General features: G+C 48.8%; 3 protein-coding genes across 3 annotated transcripts; 1 reads left to right on the top strand and 2 right to left on the bottom strand.

The window, feature by feature from the left end:
- Window positions 1–178: 178 nt before the first annotated feature.
- On the top strand, window positions 179–3,411 carry LOC144142892 (heat shock protein HSP 90-alpha-like). Its single transcript, XM_077674721.1, has 3 exons — window positions 179–297; window positions 446–1,768; window positions 2,378–3,411. The coding sequence occupies exons 2-3, from the start codon at window positions 446–448 to the stop codon at window positions 3,251–3,253; spliced, it is 2,199 nt and encodes a 732-aa protein (XP_077530847.1). The 5' UTR covers window positions 179–297; the 3' UTR covers window positions 3,254–3,411.
- An 8,605-nt stretch (window positions 3,412–12,016) lies between these two features.
- Window positions 12,017–15,776, bottom strand: LOC144142891 (WD repeat-containing protein 20-like). The gene is made up of 2 exons (XM_077674720.1): window positions 15,110–15,776; window positions 12,017–13,250 (listed from the first exon to the last, which is right to left on the bottom strand). Exons 1-2 carry the CDS (start codon window positions 15,356–15,358, stop codon window positions 12,075–12,077), a joined length of 1,425 nt encoding a protein of 474 aa, XP_077530846.1. The 5' UTR covers window positions 15,359–15,776; the 3' UTR covers window positions 12,017–12,074.
- A 1,208-nt stretch (window positions 15,777–16,984) lies between these two features.
- LOC144142890 (neurochondrin-like) lies at window positions 16,985–21,870 on the bottom strand. The gene is made up of 2 exons (XM_077674719.1): window positions 20,850–21,870; window positions 16,985–17,681 (listed from the first exon to the last, which is right to left on the bottom strand). Exons 1-2 carry the CDS (start codon window positions 21,684–21,686, stop codon window positions 17,013–17,015), a joined length of 1,506 nt encoding a protein of 501 aa, XP_077530845.1. The 5' UTR covers window positions 21,687–21,870; the 3' UTR covers window positions 16,985–17,012.
- Between the last annotated feature and the right edge of the window lie 17 nt (window positions 21,871–21,887).

Genomic DNA, 21,887 nt, shown 5'->3' with positions numbered 1-21,887 from the left:
TTCCGGTAAAGAGTTCTCAAAGTAGGTTTGCTTTCGTTTTTCTAATTAAGTTTCAAACACACAAAGTGCAATATTTATCCTTTTATGGCTTTATTTAAGTGCACTAAAAGTGGACTAAAGTAATTTGTAAATTTATCTCCTACGCTTCTGGTTTCTCGTACCGGAAGTGCGCAGTGACACGCTTAAGAACGGCGCCGAGAACATTCTGCGGCCTCTTTAAAAGTCAGCGATCACCTCGTGGGCCACTCATTGCTTCGCTCGTTGCCGTGGAAGCTACGGACTGAGTGACATTTGAAAGTAGGTGCCGCTCTTTTTGCGTTGCGCAGTTGGCTTAATCTAGATTTGAGCTCGCATTTATCGCCGGCATCTGACTCTCGTGACGTGTGTGATAGTTGTGACTGCATTTTCTGACCGAACCGCTCCTTTTTCTCGCTTTTTTTCGCAGATGCCCGAGGAAAACCGCATGGAGGAGTCCGGGGAGGTGGAGACCTTCGCCTTCCAGGCGGAGATCGCTCAGTTGATGAGCTTGATCATCAACACATTCTACTCCAACAAAGAGATCTTCCTTCGGGAGCTGATCTCCAACTCGTCGGACGCCCTGGACAAAATCCGCTACGAGTCTCTCACCGAGCCCAGCAAGCTCGACGCTCAGAAGGAGCTCTTCATCAAGATCATCCCCAACCGCGACGACCGCACCCTGACGCTGATCGACACCGGAATCGGCATGACCAAGGCCGATCTGATCAACAACCTCGGTACCATCGCCAAGTCCGGCACCAAGGCGTTCATGGAGGCGCTGCAGGCCGGCGCGGACATCAGCATGATCGGTCAGTTCGGTGTGGGCTTCTACTCTGCCTACCTGGTCGCCGACAAGGTTACCGTCACCTCGAAGCACAACGATGATGAGCAGTACACGTGGGAGTCGTCGGCCGGCGGCTCATTCACCATCCGCACCGACAACACCGAGCCGCTCGGGCGCGGCACCAAGATCGTCCTCCACCTCAAGGAAGATCAGACGGAGTACCTGGAGGAGCGGCGCATCAAGGATGTCGTGAAGAAGCACTCTCAGTTCATCGGATACCCGATCAAGCTGCTCGTCCAGAAGGAACGCGAGAAGGAAGTCTCCGACGACGAAGAGGAGGAGGAGAAGGAGGCCGACAAGCCAGAGGCTGACGCCGAGAAGGCCGACGAGGAGGGCAAGCCCAAGATCGAGGACGTCGAGGATGACGACGAGTCGGCCGACAAGGACAAGAAAAAGAAGAAAAAGATCAAGGAGAAGTACTCGGAGGACGAGGAGCTGAACAAGACCAAGCCCATCTGGATGCGCAACCCGGACGACATCTCGCAGGAGGAGTACGGCGAGTTCTACAAGTCGCTCACCAACGACTGGGAGGACCACTTGGCCGTCAAGCACTTCTCCGTCGAAGGCCAGCTCGAATTCCGCGCTCTCCTCTTCGTTCCCAAGCGCGCTCCCTTCGACCTGTTCGAGAACCGCAAGCAGAAGAATAACATCAAGCTGTACGTCCGCCGCGTGTTCATCACGGACAACTGCGAGGACCTCATTCCCGAGTACCTCAACTTCATCAAGGGCGTCGTCGACTCTGAGGATCTCCCCCTGAACATCTCCCGTGAGATGCTGCAGCAGAACAAGATCCTGAAGGTGATCCGCAAGAACCTGGTCAAGAAGTGTCTCGAGCTCTTCGACAGCGTCGCCGAGGACCGCGACATGTACAAGAAGTTCTACGAGCAGTTCAGCAAGAACATTAAGGTAAGCGTTTTTGAATCTGACCCGCTCTTCGTATCGTAGTATAATCCCTTCCCGCACAAAACGCGCCGCGTACAAGCGCTGGCATTGGGCCTCCCTGTGGGGCTCCGGTGACGGTCGCGGTGATGTCTGCGGTGGTGCATTAACGGAAGGATATTAACCCCGGGCGAAATCTCTGATCTCGTCAGGGCCTCTCTCTGTATGCCCAATTGGCGTGGTCAATCGTACACGCCCTACATATCATTGTGTGCTACATTCATTGTAAATTCGCGTTGTAATGCACGACATAAGAGTAATTTCTGCTTGTATTTCTACTGAATTTCCTGTAGTACCATAGCTCACACTATTTCTGGCTCTAAAGCCCGTTCTAAAAACATTTCTGCATTAAAGTCTCGCCCATGTAGTTGAACTTAAATTTGTGCCCTTGCATGCTCTTCGCATCAAATTGCGCTGTGTATGACAAATTGGGCGATGAACTAGGATAAAGCGTTTAGTCAGTCCCCATAGTCATGGTATACCCAGTGCAATTCATTATGGAGCAGTACCAACTAGCCCCATCCTATGTTCTTCTTTGGCATGTTGGCTCATGAATACCCTTTGCTTTATTTGCAGCTGGGTATCCACGAAGACTCCCAGAACCGCAAGAAGCTCGCAGAGTTCCTCCGGTACTACACTTCGGCCTCCGGCGATGAGATGTGCTCGCTGAAGGACTACGCGTCTCGGATGAAGGAGAACCAGAAGCACATCTACTTCATCACCGGCGAGTCCAAGGACCAGGTCGCCAACTCCGCCTTCGTCGAGCGCGTCCGCGAGCGGGGCCTCGAGGTCATCTACATGATCGAGCCCATCGACGAGTACTGCGTCCAGCAGCTGCAGGAGTACGACGGCAAGACTCTCGTCTCGGTCACCAAGGAGGGGCTCGAGCTGCCCGAGGACGAGGCCGAGAAGAAGCGCCAGGAGGAGAACAAGGCCAAGTACGAGAACCTCTGCAAGGTCATGAAGGACATCCTCGACAAGAAGGTTGAGAAGGTCATCGTGTCCAACCGTCTGGTCAAGTCGCCCTGCTGCATCGTCACGTCGCAGTATGGCTGGACGGCCAACATGGAGCGTATCATGAAGGCGCAGGCGCTTCGGGACTCGAGCACGATGGGCTACATGGCGGCCAAGAAGCACCTGGAGGTGAACCCCGACCACCCTGTCATGGACACCCTGAGGCAGAAGGCCGACGCCGACCGCAACGACAAGGCGGTTAAGGACCTGGTCATGCTGCTGTTCGAGACGGCGCTGCTTTGCTCGGGCTTCGCGCTGGAGGACCCGCAGCTCCACGCCGACCGCATCTACCGCATGATCAAGCTGGGCCTGGGGATCGACGAGGACGAGGTTGCTGGGGCTGGGGACAACACGTCGGCTGCTGCCGCGGCGGCGGAAGAGATGCCGCCCCTGGAGGGTGACGACGAAGACGCGTCGAGGATGGAGGAGGTCGACTAAGCTGCTGGTCAGCTAGTGTGGTCGTGTGAAAAAAAGTCACTTGTACATTTGCCCACCGTCACTGAACTTTCACGTCACCTGTGTTCCTAGTGTCGTTTTCATGCTTGTGTTTATATAAAGTACTGTTGTGTTAAAATAAATTTTCATTTGCTGAGTCACTTGTGCTTCCTGTGTGAAATGGGGGGGGGGGGGGGGGGGGGGGGGGGGGGGGGGGGGGGGGGGGGCGATCGTGTGTAAGCATTTGCCTGCTTTGCACGCCGATTTGCGGAGTTAGTACAACGAAATCCCTGCATGCGCAAGCTGTAGCGGGTGCTAAATTTATGCTGTAATTAAGGTTAGTTCGGGACTATACGGAAAATGTGCGCGCACAATGCTCAAGTACAGCATTGCAAACATGCGGCGCGCCCTGTACCGAAGCTGACGTGGCTTCACTGCACAGCGCCGAAGTAACGTTACAAAGCCTGCCTTACTGAGACGGTAGGGAAGAGATAACGCTCTGGCAGTTCATACGGTGAATTAAGCGTACTAACATAATGCATATTAATTTGACCAGTCGGAATGTCTACTCGTGAAAAGATTGGCGATTCGGCAGCTTTGATTACCGTGCCTAATGATCACGGATCCTCATCGTAAGTAGGTCACGGCCAGGTTGAAAGCCAAGTAACAGCTCTAGATAAAAGCAAAATGTGCGCCCTAAATCTGCGGATCAAATTTAAAATACAGAAAATATGTGGCTTCAAAAACGTGAGTTCGGTAGGATTTTGCTTACGTTTTTTTAGGGTTCCCGGAACAGGGGGGGACCTTAGTAAATCCCCCCCCCCCCCAATGGTATTTTTTGGAAGCGGCACTACCGTCGTAAGCAAGCAAAGCTGCTATTCCATAATGCAAAGTGGTATCATTTTTCTCAATGAAGTCTTTAAACCCTCTACTACAGAAGAAGAAAGTCCGCATGTTTTGGAGTCTCAAAATGGACACACATCACAGATAGCAAGCAGTAATTGGGTGAATTTTCAATCCTGCACTTGAAAGGTAACTTCTAAGAACAATGAGGCTTTGCAATTTGATAATGGGTCACTTTGGCACCATACATTTTCCGATGTCGTAGCAGGTGAAACGATTGCAGTTCTTTAGTGCACACTGCAACACAACCATTAAAAGCATTTGAGGGGGCACACTGGTCTTAGAAACTTTTTTTTTGCTTTCCAACCAATTTTGACGAAACTTCCTGGGCTTGTTCAGTTTTTCTAACTGATTCCAAATATCTAGTTAGTGTTGATGTGAGGTAACTAGTTTCAGAGTTAATTAAAAATTTTCCCATATTGTTGAAAAAAAAAAACTATTCAACAAAAGACTACCAGCGAGGCATGAATAGATACCAGAAGTTGTGTAGAAGGAAATATGGGAGGCATTTTCTTTTGTTTAGTAATCATATGCATGTTTACATCAATTCTAACTTCTAGGTTTGAACATACTCTTGCTGAGCAATTAAAAATAATGCTAATTATACATTTATACTGACACATAAAAAGCAAAATCTGCTTCCCATATCACATGGTTTAAACTTTCAGCTTCACAGTGCAAAAGAAATGATCTTCCTAGCTGCGCTACATGCTGGGACGTACCTCTCGAGAATTTTGTATCACTGGGATACCACTCATTGCGAAAAAGTGGGAATTATGGGAAAATTGTTATTTTTTTTTAAATCTGGCCTCTATGGCTTTTATGAGTATCTGGTACTATTCCACGTGTGGAATTTTCAGAGGAAAAAGCTGTGCAAATCAAGAGAAAAGTGCTACCTAAAAAGATGCTTTTTTGGGCACTTTTTCGTCCCAAAGACCCATGTGCAGAAGAATACGGGCACTGCGATGCACACGCAGTCACTAACGGGCCTCTGAACTTGGCAACAATATGAGCCACCCAGAAAACAGACAGTACAATACAGTTGAACGTCGTTATAAGAGACATGGATGTAAGAGACAATTAAGTATAAGGGACACTATTATGGTTGGCTGCCCTATCTTTCCCATTGCAGTTCTTTACCTCTTTGACCTCTTTTATAACAGACATCGGATGTAGAAGACAGTTGGTTATAAGGGACAAGTCATCCTTGAACTTTAATCAATAATCTCGCTTGTAACAGACATTCTAACTTCAGATGCAGTGCCAGTCACTAACTGCAGTTGCTTCCATTGTGGAAACACAGGTGGACGACAGACGCCTGCAGTCGCTATTTATTATAACTTCAGAAAACACACAGTGGTTCAGTCAGCTATGAAAGTATGACGATGGGCAGCCCTGCTAATGGAAATGCAACTTACAGAAGTGTTTGAAGCTTACTGCCATCCATTGGAGCGCGACCGCACATGCGGGCTCTCCCACTCGCGTAACTCCCAATCAAGAAGCATCGCAGGTGTTGAGTCCTGCAAGCGTAATGAATAGCCTGAGCACACAGCGGAAGAAGCTGTGCACTCTGGCTATTCATCAGGCTTGTGAACTCAACATCTATGATTCATCTTCCACAAACAGAGAAAGGAAAAAAAGCTTGTAGAATCGGTTGTAAAAAACAATGTAACTACAGTTATGAAGCAAACAGATTCAGAACTGTTTCATAAATTCTGGGGGCCAAACATAAATTAGAAGGAATCTTTCGCAACGTGCTGTAGCGTTCCTTTGAGCTTATTTTAGTCATACGGTGCCCACATTGAACTAGGGTTTTATTAGTAAGTGAAAACATGGTTCCCTGCTTATAAGAGACATCTCGTATAAGAGACAGAAACTGCTCCCCGGTACGTGTCTCTTATAAAGGGGTTCAACTGTAATATCTGATTCCAAGACAGCAATTAAAAATTTCGACTTTGGCCAGTTTTTACGAGTGACACTCAGAATTCTAGAAAATTAGAATTCTAGAAAACGAGGGACGGCCCACGAACACAGCTGAGGGCTCACAATCCGGGCAGGGCCTAATCTCCATCCCTATCACGGGGAGCAGTATGTGAGGGATCTCCTGGCCACATTTAATGACATCAACACACACTATCACCTCTCCTGCCGGATCTGCCCACCAGCGGACCAGCCAATGCCACCGGCTACAAGTGCGGCCTGAAAGGCACTAACCAAAATAAAGTTTTCTTTCTTTCTCTCTCTCTTGCAAACTACACTTGCTACTTTTGAGCGATGACCGCACAGTGTGGCAAGACGCTGCCTCTAACTGTTAGAACGTTTTGTGAATGACTTTGTACTTGCAAGCCACCTGCATTTCACTCGTGCATAGCAGTGGACAGGCCCTCTTAATTTTTACTCACTCAAGTGTTATATCTTCTCTTAACTTGCATGACAACCTAAATACTGTATACCTGAAATCGCTACGATATTGGTTTCTTTCTGGCATGAAGACACCATGACCAAAAAGCACCAAATGCAATCACATATGCCAAGTCTGGTCAAACTGTGCGCTTGCGTCTACAAATTTGTTTTTTGTTTTGTTTCTTTTTTTCAGTAATTCCAAAGGCTTTATACAACCAAGTATGTGGAACAAGCGTGCCCTTAACATCTCCAGTTGTTCTGCTACTCTGCCATGCACCTGACAGTAGTATTTTACAAGGCAAACCCATCACACGACTCCTTGACAGACTCCACGATTGTATCAGAGGAGTTCCGTTCTTTGGTAGTTCGGGGCTGTACTCATAAAGACGCCTTCCGAACATATCGCCTACAATCACAGCAGTGCTATTCTTGACGCTCGGTCAAAACAACTGGTCAATTCATTTGGTTGCAAGCAAACTAGTTGCACAATCAGAACTCCGTCAGCTATGCGTTGGAAGAAATCTGTACTAGTAAGCAAGAGAAAGGTGAAAGGCCACACACTGTCCTGCACCTTGAAAATCCATAACCTTAGCTATCCCATACCATTTACACTACCACAAAGCTGTTCATGGCTATAGGATTGTCATGTGTGCGGACAAAAACTTCCGAAGTTCACTCAGGGCCAAGCCACGAGCTCTATGAGCGTCAAAGTGAACGTCCCAGTATGTGTGCTACTATCATGCCGTACTTGCCAAAATCGCTTGAGGTCTGAGTCGTTAGACACGACTCAGACCTCAAGCTGATATGTCTCGTCACTTGCATACACATTTCTAGCAGATCACTTATCAATATATGCACAATTTTCAAGATCAGTATACTCCCAGGTAGACAGTAAACGTTTCTTTAGGTTTAAAGCTTCTGGGCCAAGTTTCCCCCAGCCTCTTGGCGCTGACAATTTTGAATTTCACTTCTTTTCTGTTGTCGCACTGGGAAGGCTGCTGTTAAATCTTTTTTTTAACAGCAAAGTTGTTTAGCATATTGTAATTTTTACATTTCCGCACTTAAAAATACCAAAAAAATGCCAAGTGCACAACCCTGAGAACGGGCTTCGCGGCGACCACCTGGCATTTAAAAAAAAACAAGAAAATTATGAGCACTCGTGCGTGCATGCCTTGCGTGGACCACCGAGCATCCCAGGTGTACGTTTGGCATACACATTTGCGGAGATTGGGCAAGACTGGCCAAACAGAAAAATTCCAGCGTTTGCTGTAATCAACACTTGCTTGGAATGAGGAAGAGACGCCATAGTGTACGCCCCTCTAAGGCGATTCCCAATGAATATCATTTCCAAAAAAAATGAAAGAAGCTCGCATGCATAGCAACATCGACGGAGTAAAGGTCATTGCGGCAGCGAAGAAGAAGCAAATCGGCTGCAATTTTTTTTCAAAACTTTTTCCAGGCTGCAATCATGAACTCGAACCTTCGTGATGGCCGTGAAGGTTTGCGTACAGCTTCGCTACCTTCAAGTCTTACACGTTAGTGTGAGCTTCCTTCATTTTTCTTTTTTTTTTTTGCCTCCCTTCGTCTTTCCTAGCTGTACAACTCTCACCAGATACACCAATACCCCCACCCTCCATCTTCTGCGGGAACATTTCGAGATGTATTCAAAAAGACACTATTGGTTTCTTTCTCCCCCCCTTTTTCACAGTACACTTAACCGTTGTTAACATATTGGCAGGTCACTAGTACCGTGAGCCCTGCACCTCTGGTCAGTGCAAATTTAAAGGAGCCATGGAGACAAAATGCAAGTGGGGTTTATTAGAAAGAGTGCTTAGTCCCGATAACAATGATACCAATACCACCGCAATCTTCGAACAAATAACGGAGATACTAAAGAAAACGTGTGAAGCAGTTGCGACCCCCTAGCCGATTTCCCGCAACTTTTCTATGACATCACGGAACCTTGTTTGTTCGATTGGCGGCCGCCTAACTCACCTGACCTGTGGCGACGAGACATGACTGGACGTCTTTAATGGGGCCTCTAGTTCCATTTGACCGCATCACTTGAATGCTAACATGCAGTTAACTCACTGAAAATTGTGTTTTATTGTTGGCCCGTATGACGTCATTCTTGCTCATAACACGTCACTGTGGCGCAAAATTTGAAAGTTTTTACTTGCTTTTTTTTTGTTAAAAAAGCATCTTTTGTGGCTGTAATGGAGCTGAGTGAGATACTGAATCCTAGTTCTTTCAAATTAAACGAAGTTGTATTTTCTCTTCATGGCTGCTTTAAAGGCGAAAGCGGGTAGAGGTGCCTGCAGTTGTGCAAGGCTAGACCAACTGTTTTGGTAAAAGGTAGACAGATAATGGGGTTTAACACGCCGAAACTATGCAGGTCATGAGGTGCGCCACAGCGGAGGTTTCTGGATTGATTTTCTCGAACACACAGGCGTTTGTGCTTCTCGCCTCCATCAGAAAAGCGGCCGGGAATCGAACCCGCGTCTCTTTGATAAAAGTGGAAGGAAGGAAGGAAGGGTGTAGAAGGAAGGCAGGAAAGTTAACCTGGCTAGAGGCTAATTTGCTATCCTGAAAGTGGGAAAGGGAAAAAGAGGCAAAAAAGAGAAAAGAAAGAATGAAGAGAATTTGGAGTAGACACATATGTCCAGCGCTCAAGCACTGACCCTAATTGACACTGAAGGCGTTCAGTCTATAGTCTGGTGTTTAAGTTCGTCGCCCGTAGAAAGCGTAAAAGTTCCTTAGTCGCCTTCTGAGCGGATGACAGAGAGAGTTTGGCTAGTTTGTAGGAGACCGCCTTGAAGGAAACACTTACACAGAATAAAAGACGACGATGAAATGCTTATATTGTCCCCTTTTTGTCTTTATTACGTTCTTCCCTACAACACGTTCCTTGAACTAATGCACACCGCAACAGACTTGCAAAGGTTCAGCAGCAACACCCATTTCAGGCCAAATTTGCACACAATGTATTGGTTGTCTACAGAGTGATATCGGGCATGGCGTCAAGTGGCTTGGTTGTGTAGAGTGGACAAAGATACACAACTTTTAAGCGAGAGTTCCCAATTCTGAAGTCAGAATTAGAACATAGGGTGTGCTTGGAATACACTTACCTTTTGCAAGTTTGGAGCAAACCAAGTGCCACACACATGGATGTTCTTGTGTTGCTAGTGCCAGCAATACGAAAAATAAGGCGATACGGGGTGGTAATACAGGGAAGACATTGAATACAATGGCAAAGGGGTAACGTATAGGCTTTCCTAGAGAGCAGTGACACACTGTGTCATTAAGGGGCACGTTTGAACACTTGCCTCCTAAAACTTAGTTTGACTGAACTGGACAAGCTGGCGTCGTGGTGTAAATATTGCTTATGGATAGCAAGCTGGGTTTTCACCCCATAAAAACACCGGTTGTATTTTTAAAATTTGTCTTACACCTCAACGAGAATATTTTTCATCGAGCGTATAATCTGCTACGACACTTTTGTGCACCATAAATGAGATTTCAGGTAGCTTTACTTCTCTCAGCTCGTGTTTAGCTACTATTTTTGTAGGTTTTAGTGGTTTTGTTCCTTTCAAGCAACTTTTGTTCCAAGTTTTTTTTTTGTGACTGTGGTGTTGTGCTGGGTGGGTTTTAATTCACAGTATTTTTAGTTGGCTGGTTTTGACTCCTTCATGTTAGTTTTGGTTGTTCATATAGGCCAGCAAAGGGTTGACAGAGCTGGCTGTGACAACATTAATTTTTTTTACAATTAGGGTGGTTTCGCCCATTTTGGTTTCGTTTTAGCTCTTATTTCACGAACAGTGGTTTTATGTGCTTTAGGCAAGTTTCAGCTGTGTACATAACCCCACAACTAGCTCAGATAACGCCTGGCTGTATTAACTGCGGTTCACATATATGCGGAGGAGAAGGGCAACTGGATGTGACAAATTTCCACTCCGAAAAGAGCAGGGCCCACTTTTTATATCTGTAGCGAGAAAACTTGAGGCGTTGCTAGCATTAGAGACAAATAAAAAAGCATGGGAAGTAATGCCTCCTGTTCCCTTAGTGCCACTTTCTTGCGAACGTGTGGTGTCAGCATCAATGCCTCACGAGGCTCCAGGCAGGCTGGTCAGGCACCCGACATGCAGTCGCACTGAAGTCGTTTCATCTGTGCCTTCCAAGGAACACAACGCTTGATTGTAAGCCTATGCTTCATAAGATCATTTCTATAGCATAGCTTGCAAAGACTGCACTGCTACCCGCCGCGGTGGCTCAGTGGCTAAGGCGTTGCGCTGCTGAGCCCGAGGTCGCGGGTTCGATTCCCGGCCACGGCGGTCGCTTTTCTGATGGAGGCGAAAAGCAAAAACGCTCGTGTGTACGAGATTTCGGCGCACGATAAAGATCCCCAGGTGGTCAAAATTAATCCGGAGCCCTCCACTACGGCGCGCCTCATCGCCTGCGTTGGCGCGTTAAACCCCACAATCAATCAATCAACTGCACTGCTATCTTAGAACACGCTTGATTGTAACAGAATTTTCTGACTACAGCTGAACCTTGTTATAAGAGGCATGGATGTAAGAGACAATCGGGTATGAGACACTATACACCCAGATGGATGGCCGCCCTATCTTTCCTAGTAAATTGACCTCTTTGATAACAGACATTGGATGTAAAAGATAGCTGGTTATAAAGTACAAGTTATCCTTGGATTTTAGTGCTCGCTTGCAAGAGACATTTTTAGCTTTAGATGCAGTTCCACCAGTCACTAATCAAAGGGGACGACAGACACCCGCAGTCGCTATTTATTATAACTTCAGCAAACACACAGTGGTTCAGTCAGCTACGAAACGATGACAAGAAGCTCTGCCACTGGAAATGCAATGTATAGAAGTGGTTAAAGCTTACTGCCATGCGTACAAGCGCGACTACGCATGCGGGCGTCTGCGCAAGCCAAGAATACCGGGAGTGTGCAGTAGGCTCTCCAAATCACGTAGCTCCCAATCAAGAAACATTGCAGATGTTGAATCCTGCAAGCCTCCTGAACAGCCACAGAACACAGCGGAAGAAAGTGTGGACTCTGGCTATTCAGCAGGCTTGTGGACTCAACATCTAAGATTCTTTATCTTCTGCAGACAGTGAAAGAAGAGAAAGCTTGTAGAAGCTGTTGTAAAAAACAGTATAAATACAGTCATGAAGCGAACAAAGAGTCATAACTATTTCATATATTCTGGGGGCAAAACAAATTATAATAAACCTTTTTCAACATGCTGTACCGTTCTTTTGAGCTTATTTCAGTCATACATTGCTCACATTAAAGTAGGGGTTGACCAGTATATGAAAACATGGTTCCCTGCCAATAAGAGACCTCTCAACAAGAGATAGAAACTGCTCCCCCGTATGTGTCTCTTATAAAGGGGTTCAACTGTAGTGGCAGCTAGGCAGTCCAAAGAAGGGTTGCCTCAATCCACAAGCCAAGCCAAGCAATTTTTATTGGACGCGCACCACCAAGCAGCACCGAGAGTCATACGACGGTGGACGCCCTCCCAGGCCTCGCCCAGGTGCAGACATAACCTTCCTGACAGGCCGTCACGAGACAGTCCTCGCGAAAGACCAGCGCCGTCAGCCGCTCAGGCGCCACTTTCTTGCAGATATGCGGCTCCAACATGGGCACTTCATCAAGCCGTGGACAAGCCGGACTTCCCACCAGCTTCTGGTGTGCCGAGCCGACCGTAGCCGCGTTGGCGCTGCGCGTCGTCTGCGTCGCCTGCTGTTTTGTCTGCTGCGTCGTCTGCTGCTGAGGAGCCTGCGGTTGTTGAGCTCCTGCCGCGTTCGGGCTATTCCCGCCGGCCAGCAGCAAAGACGCGCGCGGCGCCCGCGGCTGTTTCAGCACATCCTCCGTCAGGTCCCAGAGGCACAGCTGGGTGTCCTGGCCGACAGACCCGAACCGGTACGACGTGTCCACCGGCGGGCAGTCCCCCGACGCGTGTCCGCTGCCCTCGAGGCATGCGTCGAAGGCCACGCCCTGCACCCACGACCGGTGTCCCTGACCGCGCGCGACCACCCGCTTGTCGTGGAAGCTCCACACCGTCACCAAGTCGTCCTCGCCTCCGGCGACGACGTACTTGCCGTCGGGGCTCCAGCAAACGCAGAGTAGTCCGCCGAAGTAGCTCCGTACGAGCCCGACGAGGTCCATGGTGTCGTAGCAGAAGACGCGCAGGAAGCCGTCTTGGCTCACGGTGGCCAGGTAGCGGGCGCAGGGGGAGAAGGCGAACTCGTGGAGCACGCCGTCGCCGATGACCCAGCGGTAGAGCGGGTTGCGGGTGCTCTTGGTTTTGCAGGTGAAGACGCTGAAGCCGTCGCCCTGCTTGAAGAGCTGGTAGTGGGGCGGCGTCGAGCCACAGGGGAGGTCCTCCTTGTAGACGTAGAGCTGGCCGCTGGCGTGCGAGACCAGGAACAGGCTGCTCGAGTTGGGCAGCCACTTGAGGCAGGTGACACGCGTCTTGTCGATGAAGCGCTCGTCGTTGTACAGACGGCTGAGCTCCTTCTTGACGGGGTCGATGAGTTGGACTTGCCCCGCGGAGAAGCCCACCAGCAGGAGGAGCCCACCCTCAGCCGTGGTGGCCGGGTGGAAGTCGTGGCAGGTCGGGTAGGTGCCCTTGTAGACGCGCTTGTCCACTGGCTTGCTCAAGTCGGCCGCCTGAACAGGGGAGAAGAGAGAGTTAGTCGTGCTGACGCAAATTCAAGTTGTGGTTTTCACTCATCAAAGCTACTACACATGCGCTATGAGGTGTGTCATATTTACTGGCTTTGGATTAATTTAACCCGCCTAGGGATCTTTAACGTGTGCACAGTTGTCGTGAAGAACCGACGAGCGTTCTTGTTTCTTACTCCATTAACAAACAACAGGTTCAGTAATACCCCTGTCATACGGGCACTTTCAACCGCGATCGAGTTGATCCGCATTGAGCTCAATCCGGATCGCGCGCTGCTACACGGCAGTTTCAATTGCGATCGAGCCCGATCGTGCTCGAACTCAACCCTGGTTTCCCAAGCGCGATTGAGGTTTCCAAGCGTAATCGTACGAAAGCGGTGATACTCTCGTCCCCACTGTCTAATGGCACAGAAGTTGACAATTTCAACTAACGCCAGAAATTGTGTCAAATAACTTGACCCAAATAAGAATGCGGGAACATTTATATAGTTACGTACACCTACGCCGGCCGTGAAGTCCATTTTTGGTGCCATCTGGCGTACGTGAGCGCAACCGGTGCAACTTCTCAATCGGGATCGAAATGTGCCGTGTAACAGCGGCATTGCGTTGCACGCTTTACTTCAATTTGGATTGAAAGTGAACGTGTGACAGGGGCATAAACAACCTCGCAATGAGTCAACTGCCTCAGACACGGGTTCTTGATTCGAATGTAAGCACACCAAATTGCACGGGTTAGGGGACATTACCAAATAGCAAGGGCCCTTCAGCTCTATGCATGCAGTGTGAGCAAGGGATTAATCATAAACAGTGCCTGAAAATATGACGAGAGAAGGGGTGAACTACAGCATACCTGCGGTTTGATAACTGAAGAAAAAAGCTCTGTGTGCACGATACAAACCTGCAATGATTGACGCTAATTTTACGATGAATCGGTGTTGAACCACAGAGCAGGTTAGAGGTTAATGGTTATACACTCCATGCCTGGCGTTTGTGGCAGCGATACAAAAACGAATTTTTTTTTTACACTGATGCTGAAAGAGCTGTGCACCTTTCTTTGTCATTTAATTCACTACAGTACGCCCAAAATGTGGGCGATTGGTCAATTCGGTAAGTACAGTATGGTCATCTGCTGCGGTTGTCCTTTTTTCTTGCTGAATTTCGCAATTGGTCACTAACCCGTCAATTCACTCATTAAGCACACATGCGTGGTATGGACGTAATTAACAGAGTTAAAGCAGAGAATACTTTAATGATGATGAACCGACGGTAGGTCATGTTTAGTGATGTAGACAGACTTGTTCCCCAAAAATCATTGCGCGACATTTAATGTGCAGTGCAAATCTACTTTAACCTCATCATACACTTAGTCAAATGCATTTTAACCTCAAGTGGGCCGTCTATGTGTTTTCTTTCCTTGTTGATTTTACCTGTTCTTCAATGCATGAATTGCTCGAAGGCAGTCGCAATAAAGATTTGACGGAGAACTTGCAATTTCTAGCTAAAAACTTCTGCCACAAAGCTAAAATAATAGTTCATGCAATGCAGTGATTACATCATGAAACGAAACGGATATAGACAGCGACACAACTGACTTCTGGCCAAGTAAAAGCAGGCGAAAGAGATTCAGGTTACATTCTGGACTTGTAAAACCTAAAGGCATTTAACGAGACGAAAAAAAAGAAAGAAAGGAGGAGACAAGTCCCTCCCTCAGTCCCGTAGTTTAGTTTAGTTTTTTTCTGTACCAAGTAACCCCTCAGTCCCGTAGTTTAGTTTAGTTACGTTCTTGTGTTTTGTACCAAGTAACGACTACCCCGCCCCGGTCCCTTACAAGTTCCCTCCGTTACCTTCTTGATGCCGCGGTACATGTAGACGTACAGCTCCCGGCCAACATTGAAGCAGATGCGATCCTCGGTGCCGGCAGCGTCGGCCAGCGACACGAAGGACACCTTGACAGGGCTGTTGGACTGAGTGCTGGTGTAGCCGACGCGGTTGGGACGCGAGTACTCGGACAGGCTGAGAACCTTGTATGTGCCTTCCCGGGTCGTGAACTGCGTCTTCAACTCGTCTTTGCCGCCGACCTCGCACGCAGCCATCTCGCCGGCACACACGCACACCGCCGGTAGCTGCAGGACGCTTAGAGACGCCACGCGTTCGACGCACGGGCCCGGCTGACTCACATCTTCATCCGTGACCGATTCATCTTCGGGAAGCGCGGCGCGGAGTTTACCCAGCTTTGCGCTCGCTGGGCGTTCGGATTACCACGGCATCATCTCCGATGTCAATTCCGAACGGAGCGGCCGCATGAACAGATTAGCGTTGGGTGGGGACGCAGGGTGACGGTAGCAGCGGCAGTGGGTTGTTTGCACCGTGGTTGGACGGTTGGATGCTTGGGGCGGAAAACAAGGTGGTAAAAAAAAAATTAGAGCATAGCTTTTTTACGGTCAGCGGTTGCGAGACTGCTGCCGGACTCCGAAGACGCGGACGCGACGCCGCCACGCACTTTCGGTTAATGCGATCGCAGCGCTACGCGACGTGAGCGGCCGGAGCACGCGAGGCATCCGTCGCATGTCGCTTAGTTTAGTAAAAACGCGAATGCGGGGAGGAATACGCACGTTTGTGACGTTGGCGCCAGATGAACAACGCGAATGCTTGTGTTTACTCAAATAAATCGTCCATTGACAAGGACTGGGAAACCACATGGCCTGGACAATCCTGATTTTAATCCCACACTGTCTAGGCCAGTGTGTTCGGCCCCTCAGTGTGTTCCTTCAACCCTTCCAGTACACTCCAGCCCATTTGTGTAGAAATAAAATATTGTAAGTATTGTTCTTCTGCCCGACCACCCATTTTGAGGGACTGCATAATTCCATAATGCGTATAATACCATAAGATCTACGAGATCTGCGACGGGTATTTGGTTTGACCATAGCGGTTCGGATATCTTTGCTGGCAGGGAGCATCACTGCAGAAAATTGCTGCGGAAATTCGGTTGATCAGAGCCGAACCAAGGGTACTTCTTATGGGGAGTAAGTATTGGTGCAGTGGGTACGGAGCATGGAAAGTGGAGATCTGCCAAGCGCTGTTGGCTTAAGTGGTAGCACCAAGTCGGTATTCAATTGTGGGCAGGGGCAAGGGGGCTTTGGACCTGCCTTTGCCTTTGATTGAATTACTACTGATAAGTTAGTCGAGAGTAGGCAGGGACACACTCCACATCGTAGCCTTCGAATAAATGCTGCCACAGCTGCGACTCAAGCCACCAAGTACTGAAACAAAATGACAGACGGGAATTTTTTTTTTTTTTTCCGGGACTCTACTTGCTAAGTGAGCTTCCATCAAGTTGGTACAGCACCTTGAAATAATGAGCAGGTGAGTAGGCAACACAAAGCGTTGACATCAAGTGGGAGGTATCGCATCAGTTCAAACGAGAAAGACAGGTCTTCAAAAGGAGTGCTGGAAAATAGCAGACCAATGCGACTGTTTAGCACCGCAAGCACTAAAACAGTACAGCTGGAAAATAATGCGACCACTTTAAACTTTGACATGAGATATTTACTATGTGAGAAAGTCAAGGCAGGTATCATTTAGAGCATGCGCCTTCGGAACACAGGGTAGTACGTCTGAAGCAAATGTGCCAAAGACAAATGAGAAATTTATACTCTATCAGTAAAATTTCTGAATGAGGCCAGAGAGGATTCACTCCTCACTTCGTAAAGCTGTCGTTTACGAAGCAAATGCACAAAACCTTTATTAGAAGTTAACAACGGCACCCGGGACAGTCCTCTGAACAACAGGCTCCAGATCTGCAATCACCTGCTTCCCCAAAGAACTCAACTCTTCCCACTCTGCGGCATCATCCACAGAAGGAGGTAAAGACGCAAACAGCGACGCACAACGTCCAACGAACTCCCGCACGTCAATCGCGTCGGGAACAGGTTCCGAGCTCCGCAACTTGTTTCGCAGCAGAAACAGACCCAGGAGCGCCAAATTCGCTCTCAACAGCGCCGGGCATTCCGTCTCATTTGCCACCACTTTCCCGACACACAAGTCCAGAAACTCTGGAAACGGGCGCAACGCTTCCGCGTCCAAAACAGCCAGGTTGAGAAAGATGCCAGCGCAGGTTTCCAGCTGCTGTGCGGACGAGTCACTCCATCGAGTCAGATACTGGCAAAGTCGTGGTAGGATCGGTGACCGGAGCACGATCGGCCGTAGTGTGTCGTCGGCTGTCAGGTGGCACAGTGCTGGCACGACCAGAGGCAGCATGGCTTCTTCGGAAGAGGCAAGGTCGAGGAGCGGGGCTAAGACTTTGGCAACTTCAGGCCGCATGGACGTCGAGTCGTCGGCCAACCATCGAAACAGCAGGCGGGATACGGGCAGCACCGATTCATGACCGGGGCCCCAGGACGGAGACTGAAACGCCTGCAGGGAAAAATAGGGAGGTTATACGAACTGCAGAATGAGTAGGATCCTGCCTGACTTTATCATCAGTCTATTAGTGTACCCTAAAGAAGAAAGTGCATGATAGCTGCATCTTACCGGTGTTCACTTACGGGGCAGAAACTTGGAGGCTCACTAGAAGGGTTCAACTCAAATTGAGGACGACTCAGCACGCAATGGAATGGAAGATGATAGGTGTTATAACATTAAGGGACAAGAAGAGAGTGGAGCGAGTCAGGGAACAAACGCGTGTTAAGGACATATTAGTAGAAATCAAGAAGAAGAGATGGACGTGGACAGGGCATGTACTACGCAGGCAAGATAACTGTTGGTCATTAAGGGTAATAGAGTGGATCCCCAGAGAAGGCAAGCATGGCAGGGGGTGGCAGAAAGTTAGATGGGACGATGAGATCAACAAGTTTGCGGGGATAAATAAACAGGACCGGGGTAATTGGAGATTAATGGGACAGGCCTTTGCCCTGCAGTGGGCGTAGATAGGCTGCTGCTGATGATGATTAGCGTACACCGCAGAATGAAGATTCTCCTAAATGGCCTCGACCTGGGCCATCCAGACCCACTATTTGGCACGGTGAACTTTTTCCAGCTTCCTCCTTTACGAGTTCTCTGACTGCCCTTGTTTCTCACCATGCCTATTGGTAGCCATAGCATAGTCAGTCTGCCAAATTGTGTGTCCTGCTTAATTCCCACAGAACTGTATACTCCAAGGATGTTGCTTCCTATCCGAAAGCATTATACATAGCGTCCTTTTCGCAGATTTTCGGACTCGCTAAGTTTGCTTTCAAGGTGAAGTTTCTGCACTATAACTTCAGCTTGTCCAGTGTGAAAATTTAAGGTTTTTGAGAATCAGAACAACAATTCACTCTAAGAGGGTATCGGGAAATGCAAGAACACATAAGGAACCCATTATGGTGAACCTCAACGAAATCTGCAACGTAACAATCTTTGTTCTCTTCAAATCTTAAATGCTACTGAAACAAAAAAATAGACATGCTATACACGGTACAAGCTTTTATCTGAAATAACGATTTTGTTGTACAGAGGTTCGACTGTATTTGAATGGTGTGGATGTCTGCTAATGACAGGAACTTTTTGTGTTCTGAGGCCATCAAGGTAAGAAAACCATGTCTGGGGCTTGGGCTTGTGGCATAGCGCGGCCATCAAGGTAAGAAAACCATGTCTGGGGCTTGGGCTTGTGGCATAGGTGCATAATGTCTTCCACATCCTAATGCTATGTTCAGACTACCGACGTAACAGACATATCGTGTGCTATGGACGTAAAAAATGGCACTTCACACAGTTTGGTTAACTGTAACATGAAATGATGTCATTATTTGAAGATACTAGGACAGTTGCGACAACAGTCTGAACCGGGCCTAAGGTTCGGACCTGAGCTTTTAGCCGAGACGGACAAAAGAGTTCCGCTGCTTGGCTTGGGGAGCATCCAATAAACCATCCAGAGCTTGAAATACTATCCCTATTAGTTGGATAGTACAGGCATCCGAGATAGTCTGTAGTGAGCCTAGCCCCATAAAAAATAAAGCACCCACGGTGCTTTCGAACACTTTCTGGACTCTACCTCACCTGGCAAGTCCATAAACATTATGCGGCACTTTTGCTGTGCGCACGTTAATCTACATATAAGCAGGGACTCCTTCATAATGCTACCAGCCCTCCATGTAGGGTGCCCGTACTCCATAAAATATGTGACACGCTGCACTTGTACAGCTGGTTATGAAAAACTATTGAGAGCCCTGACTACTGACCCCCCAAGTACCAAGCACATGATTCCCGGAATAAAAGAATTTAGGTGAGCAAAGGCTTTTTATGGCAATGAAAGGTAAAAATAGCCAGGTATCCAAACTCTGGCACGTAATAAAGATCCTCCAGAGAGTCTGAATTAACTGCCAATGCGCCACTATGTCAAGCATCATAGTACACGTGTAGGTTCAAAGCACGACACCCCCACCTGAACCTCTGTGAGCAAAAATGTCCGTACAAAAGAACCTGTTTGTTAGCCTGCCTAAATGGGCCTAGTTTCATTTTGTTAGGGCATGACAGTCGGAGTGATCGCGCACTCTTGGACAGTGAGTGCAACGATGGTGAGGATCTCAAGCAGATGATGCAGCAAGAACTCCACCTCCAATGCTCCCAGGAGCAGTGCTACATGTTCCGGTGTTCACCCTGTAACGATTCAGCACAAACTGCCTCACTGCTACTCTGCGTGTGCACGGTACGCCAGTGTGTAGTGTGGAGAAGCCAGCGCATCAGACAGGTGTCGGCACAATGATGATTCATCCCGCAGCAGTTGTGAGAACTAACTGTATCTGGATGTACCATGGTTGCAGTCTTTCTTTCCTGCCCTCTCTTCAGCGTGGAGAGGATGTTTTGTGTTTGTCCCAAGTATTCCTTTGTTCTGGTAAGCTGTACCCTGGGAAGGACAACCCATATTCCGTATCTTTGTTAAAGCTCCAAGTTGAGCTTTGTGATTTACTGAGTTTTCGACTGCCTGTTTTGTTCAACTCATACGTGGCAACCGTGCAACTTCTTGGCAGGATTTGTTTGAGGATGTCGTTCGGGTAATGGATAGGCCTCGTCTCCGAGTTAGCATACATGGGGTCCACCAGCATTCCTTTGTTTTATGCAAGCCATCACCAAGGGGTGGGGGGACTCCATTCTTGTGATGTACTAAAAGCTCCGATTTAGCCTTTGATAGTTCATTTGTGTGTTGTCAGTTGTGTGCGTGTGTTGGTATTGCTGTTTTTGTTTTATGCCTGGCCAGGAGACGAGCAGTAAATGTCCGTTTGTTCAACCTATCCTTACCACAACCTTGATGCATGCGCAAACCAAATGGGCCGACTGACCTAGCAAACAACAGTTACCATGCTCTAGGCTGTGCAAGCCCGCAAGGGGTGTGACACACTGTCTTGACATGTTGCTGAGCTTCGGGTAGCGCACGCTACAAAAGACGACTGAACGAGCACAACACTAGGCTGTGCACATAGCCACCAGCCCACGACACCAGCAGCTTTCATGACCCACCACTTTACATCACCTTCCCGCATGCATGTTCTTTGCTTCCTCGTTCTGCACACAACCACAGGTTGGAAATAAACAAAAAAAGGCTCCTACCTGCTCCAGAAAGGCCAGAAGCACGGCCGGAACACGAATAGCAGCGGTAGGCATATCTCCCCCGGTAACGGCACCATCCACAGCTGCCTCAAGCAGCAGGCAGCAGTTGGCCACCAGTCCGGCGTCTGGTACTTCGCCTTCTTCCCCACAGAGCTGCATCTCCAGTTCGACCGCGGCCAGAGCGACGGCCGGTTCGTCGAGCGCGTGCGGCCCGCGGTGTTCTGTCAGCGCGGCGAGCAGGGCGAACAACCCGCGACGCGCATCCGTTTTCAAGCGCCCCGCCCGTGCCTGGCCCAAGCCGTGGCGAACGACCACCAGTAGAGCATCTCCGTCGCCCAAGTCTGAGTCGGGTAGGTCAGCCGCTACTACGGCTAAAAGGGCACCCAACTCGGGCGGAGAAGACTCGAACAGCGCGGATAGCACGCCGCTCTGAACAAGCGCTCGACGTCCTGGGGAGTGACAGACCAGCCGGGAGGCGCACTCGACGCCGCTGGATGGGTCCAGGTCTCGCAACGCTTCCACGAACGCCTTCAAGGCTGGTAGAAGGGAATCGCAGAGGGTGGCTTCGCCGACGAAAGCGCAAACAATGTCTGCGCCCAAGACGCGGAATGAATCTTCTTTTTCCTGCAGCAACCTCACGACGAACGGTACACCGATGGCATCTAGCAGTTTTCGCTTGTCTTTGGGCTTTAACGATGAGGCGTCGACGGCTTTCGTTAGGACGAGAAGCGCCGCCAGCTTTTCAACGTCCGAGCTCGATGAGTGCAGGGCTTTTAAGGCGCTCTTCAGGACGCGCGAGGGTTTCGGTTGCGACGAGCTGGCCTCTTGTGAGCTCATGACGCTCTGATTTACCGGTAGGCAGTTAGCGACGAATACACGCAACCCTTACGCGATCACCCCGGTCATTTCAGGCAAAAATAAACTTATCTTTAACAAAATAACAGCTTTGTAACTGCGTCGTTGTATCAACGTCGAACGAACGCTCGCAACTCCATGGCTCGCAACGTGCTGGACGCCGCCATCTTGCTTATTTGCGCT

The sequence above is a fragment of the Haemaphysalis longicornis genome, unplaced genomic scaffold, assembly GCF_048455015.1.
Source record: "Haemaphysalis longicornis isolate Haplotype H1 unplaced genomic scaffold, Haemaphysalis longicornis Haplotype H1 scaffold_6, whole genome shotgun sequence".
NCBI classification, from domain to species: domain Eukaryota; kingdom Metazoa; phylum Arthropoda; class Arachnida; order Ixodida; family Ixodidae; genus Haemaphysalis; species Haemaphysalis longicornis.
The sequence above is the reverse complement of the archived record's forward strand: the minus strand, read 5'-3'. Positions and strand labels throughout refer to the sequence as shown.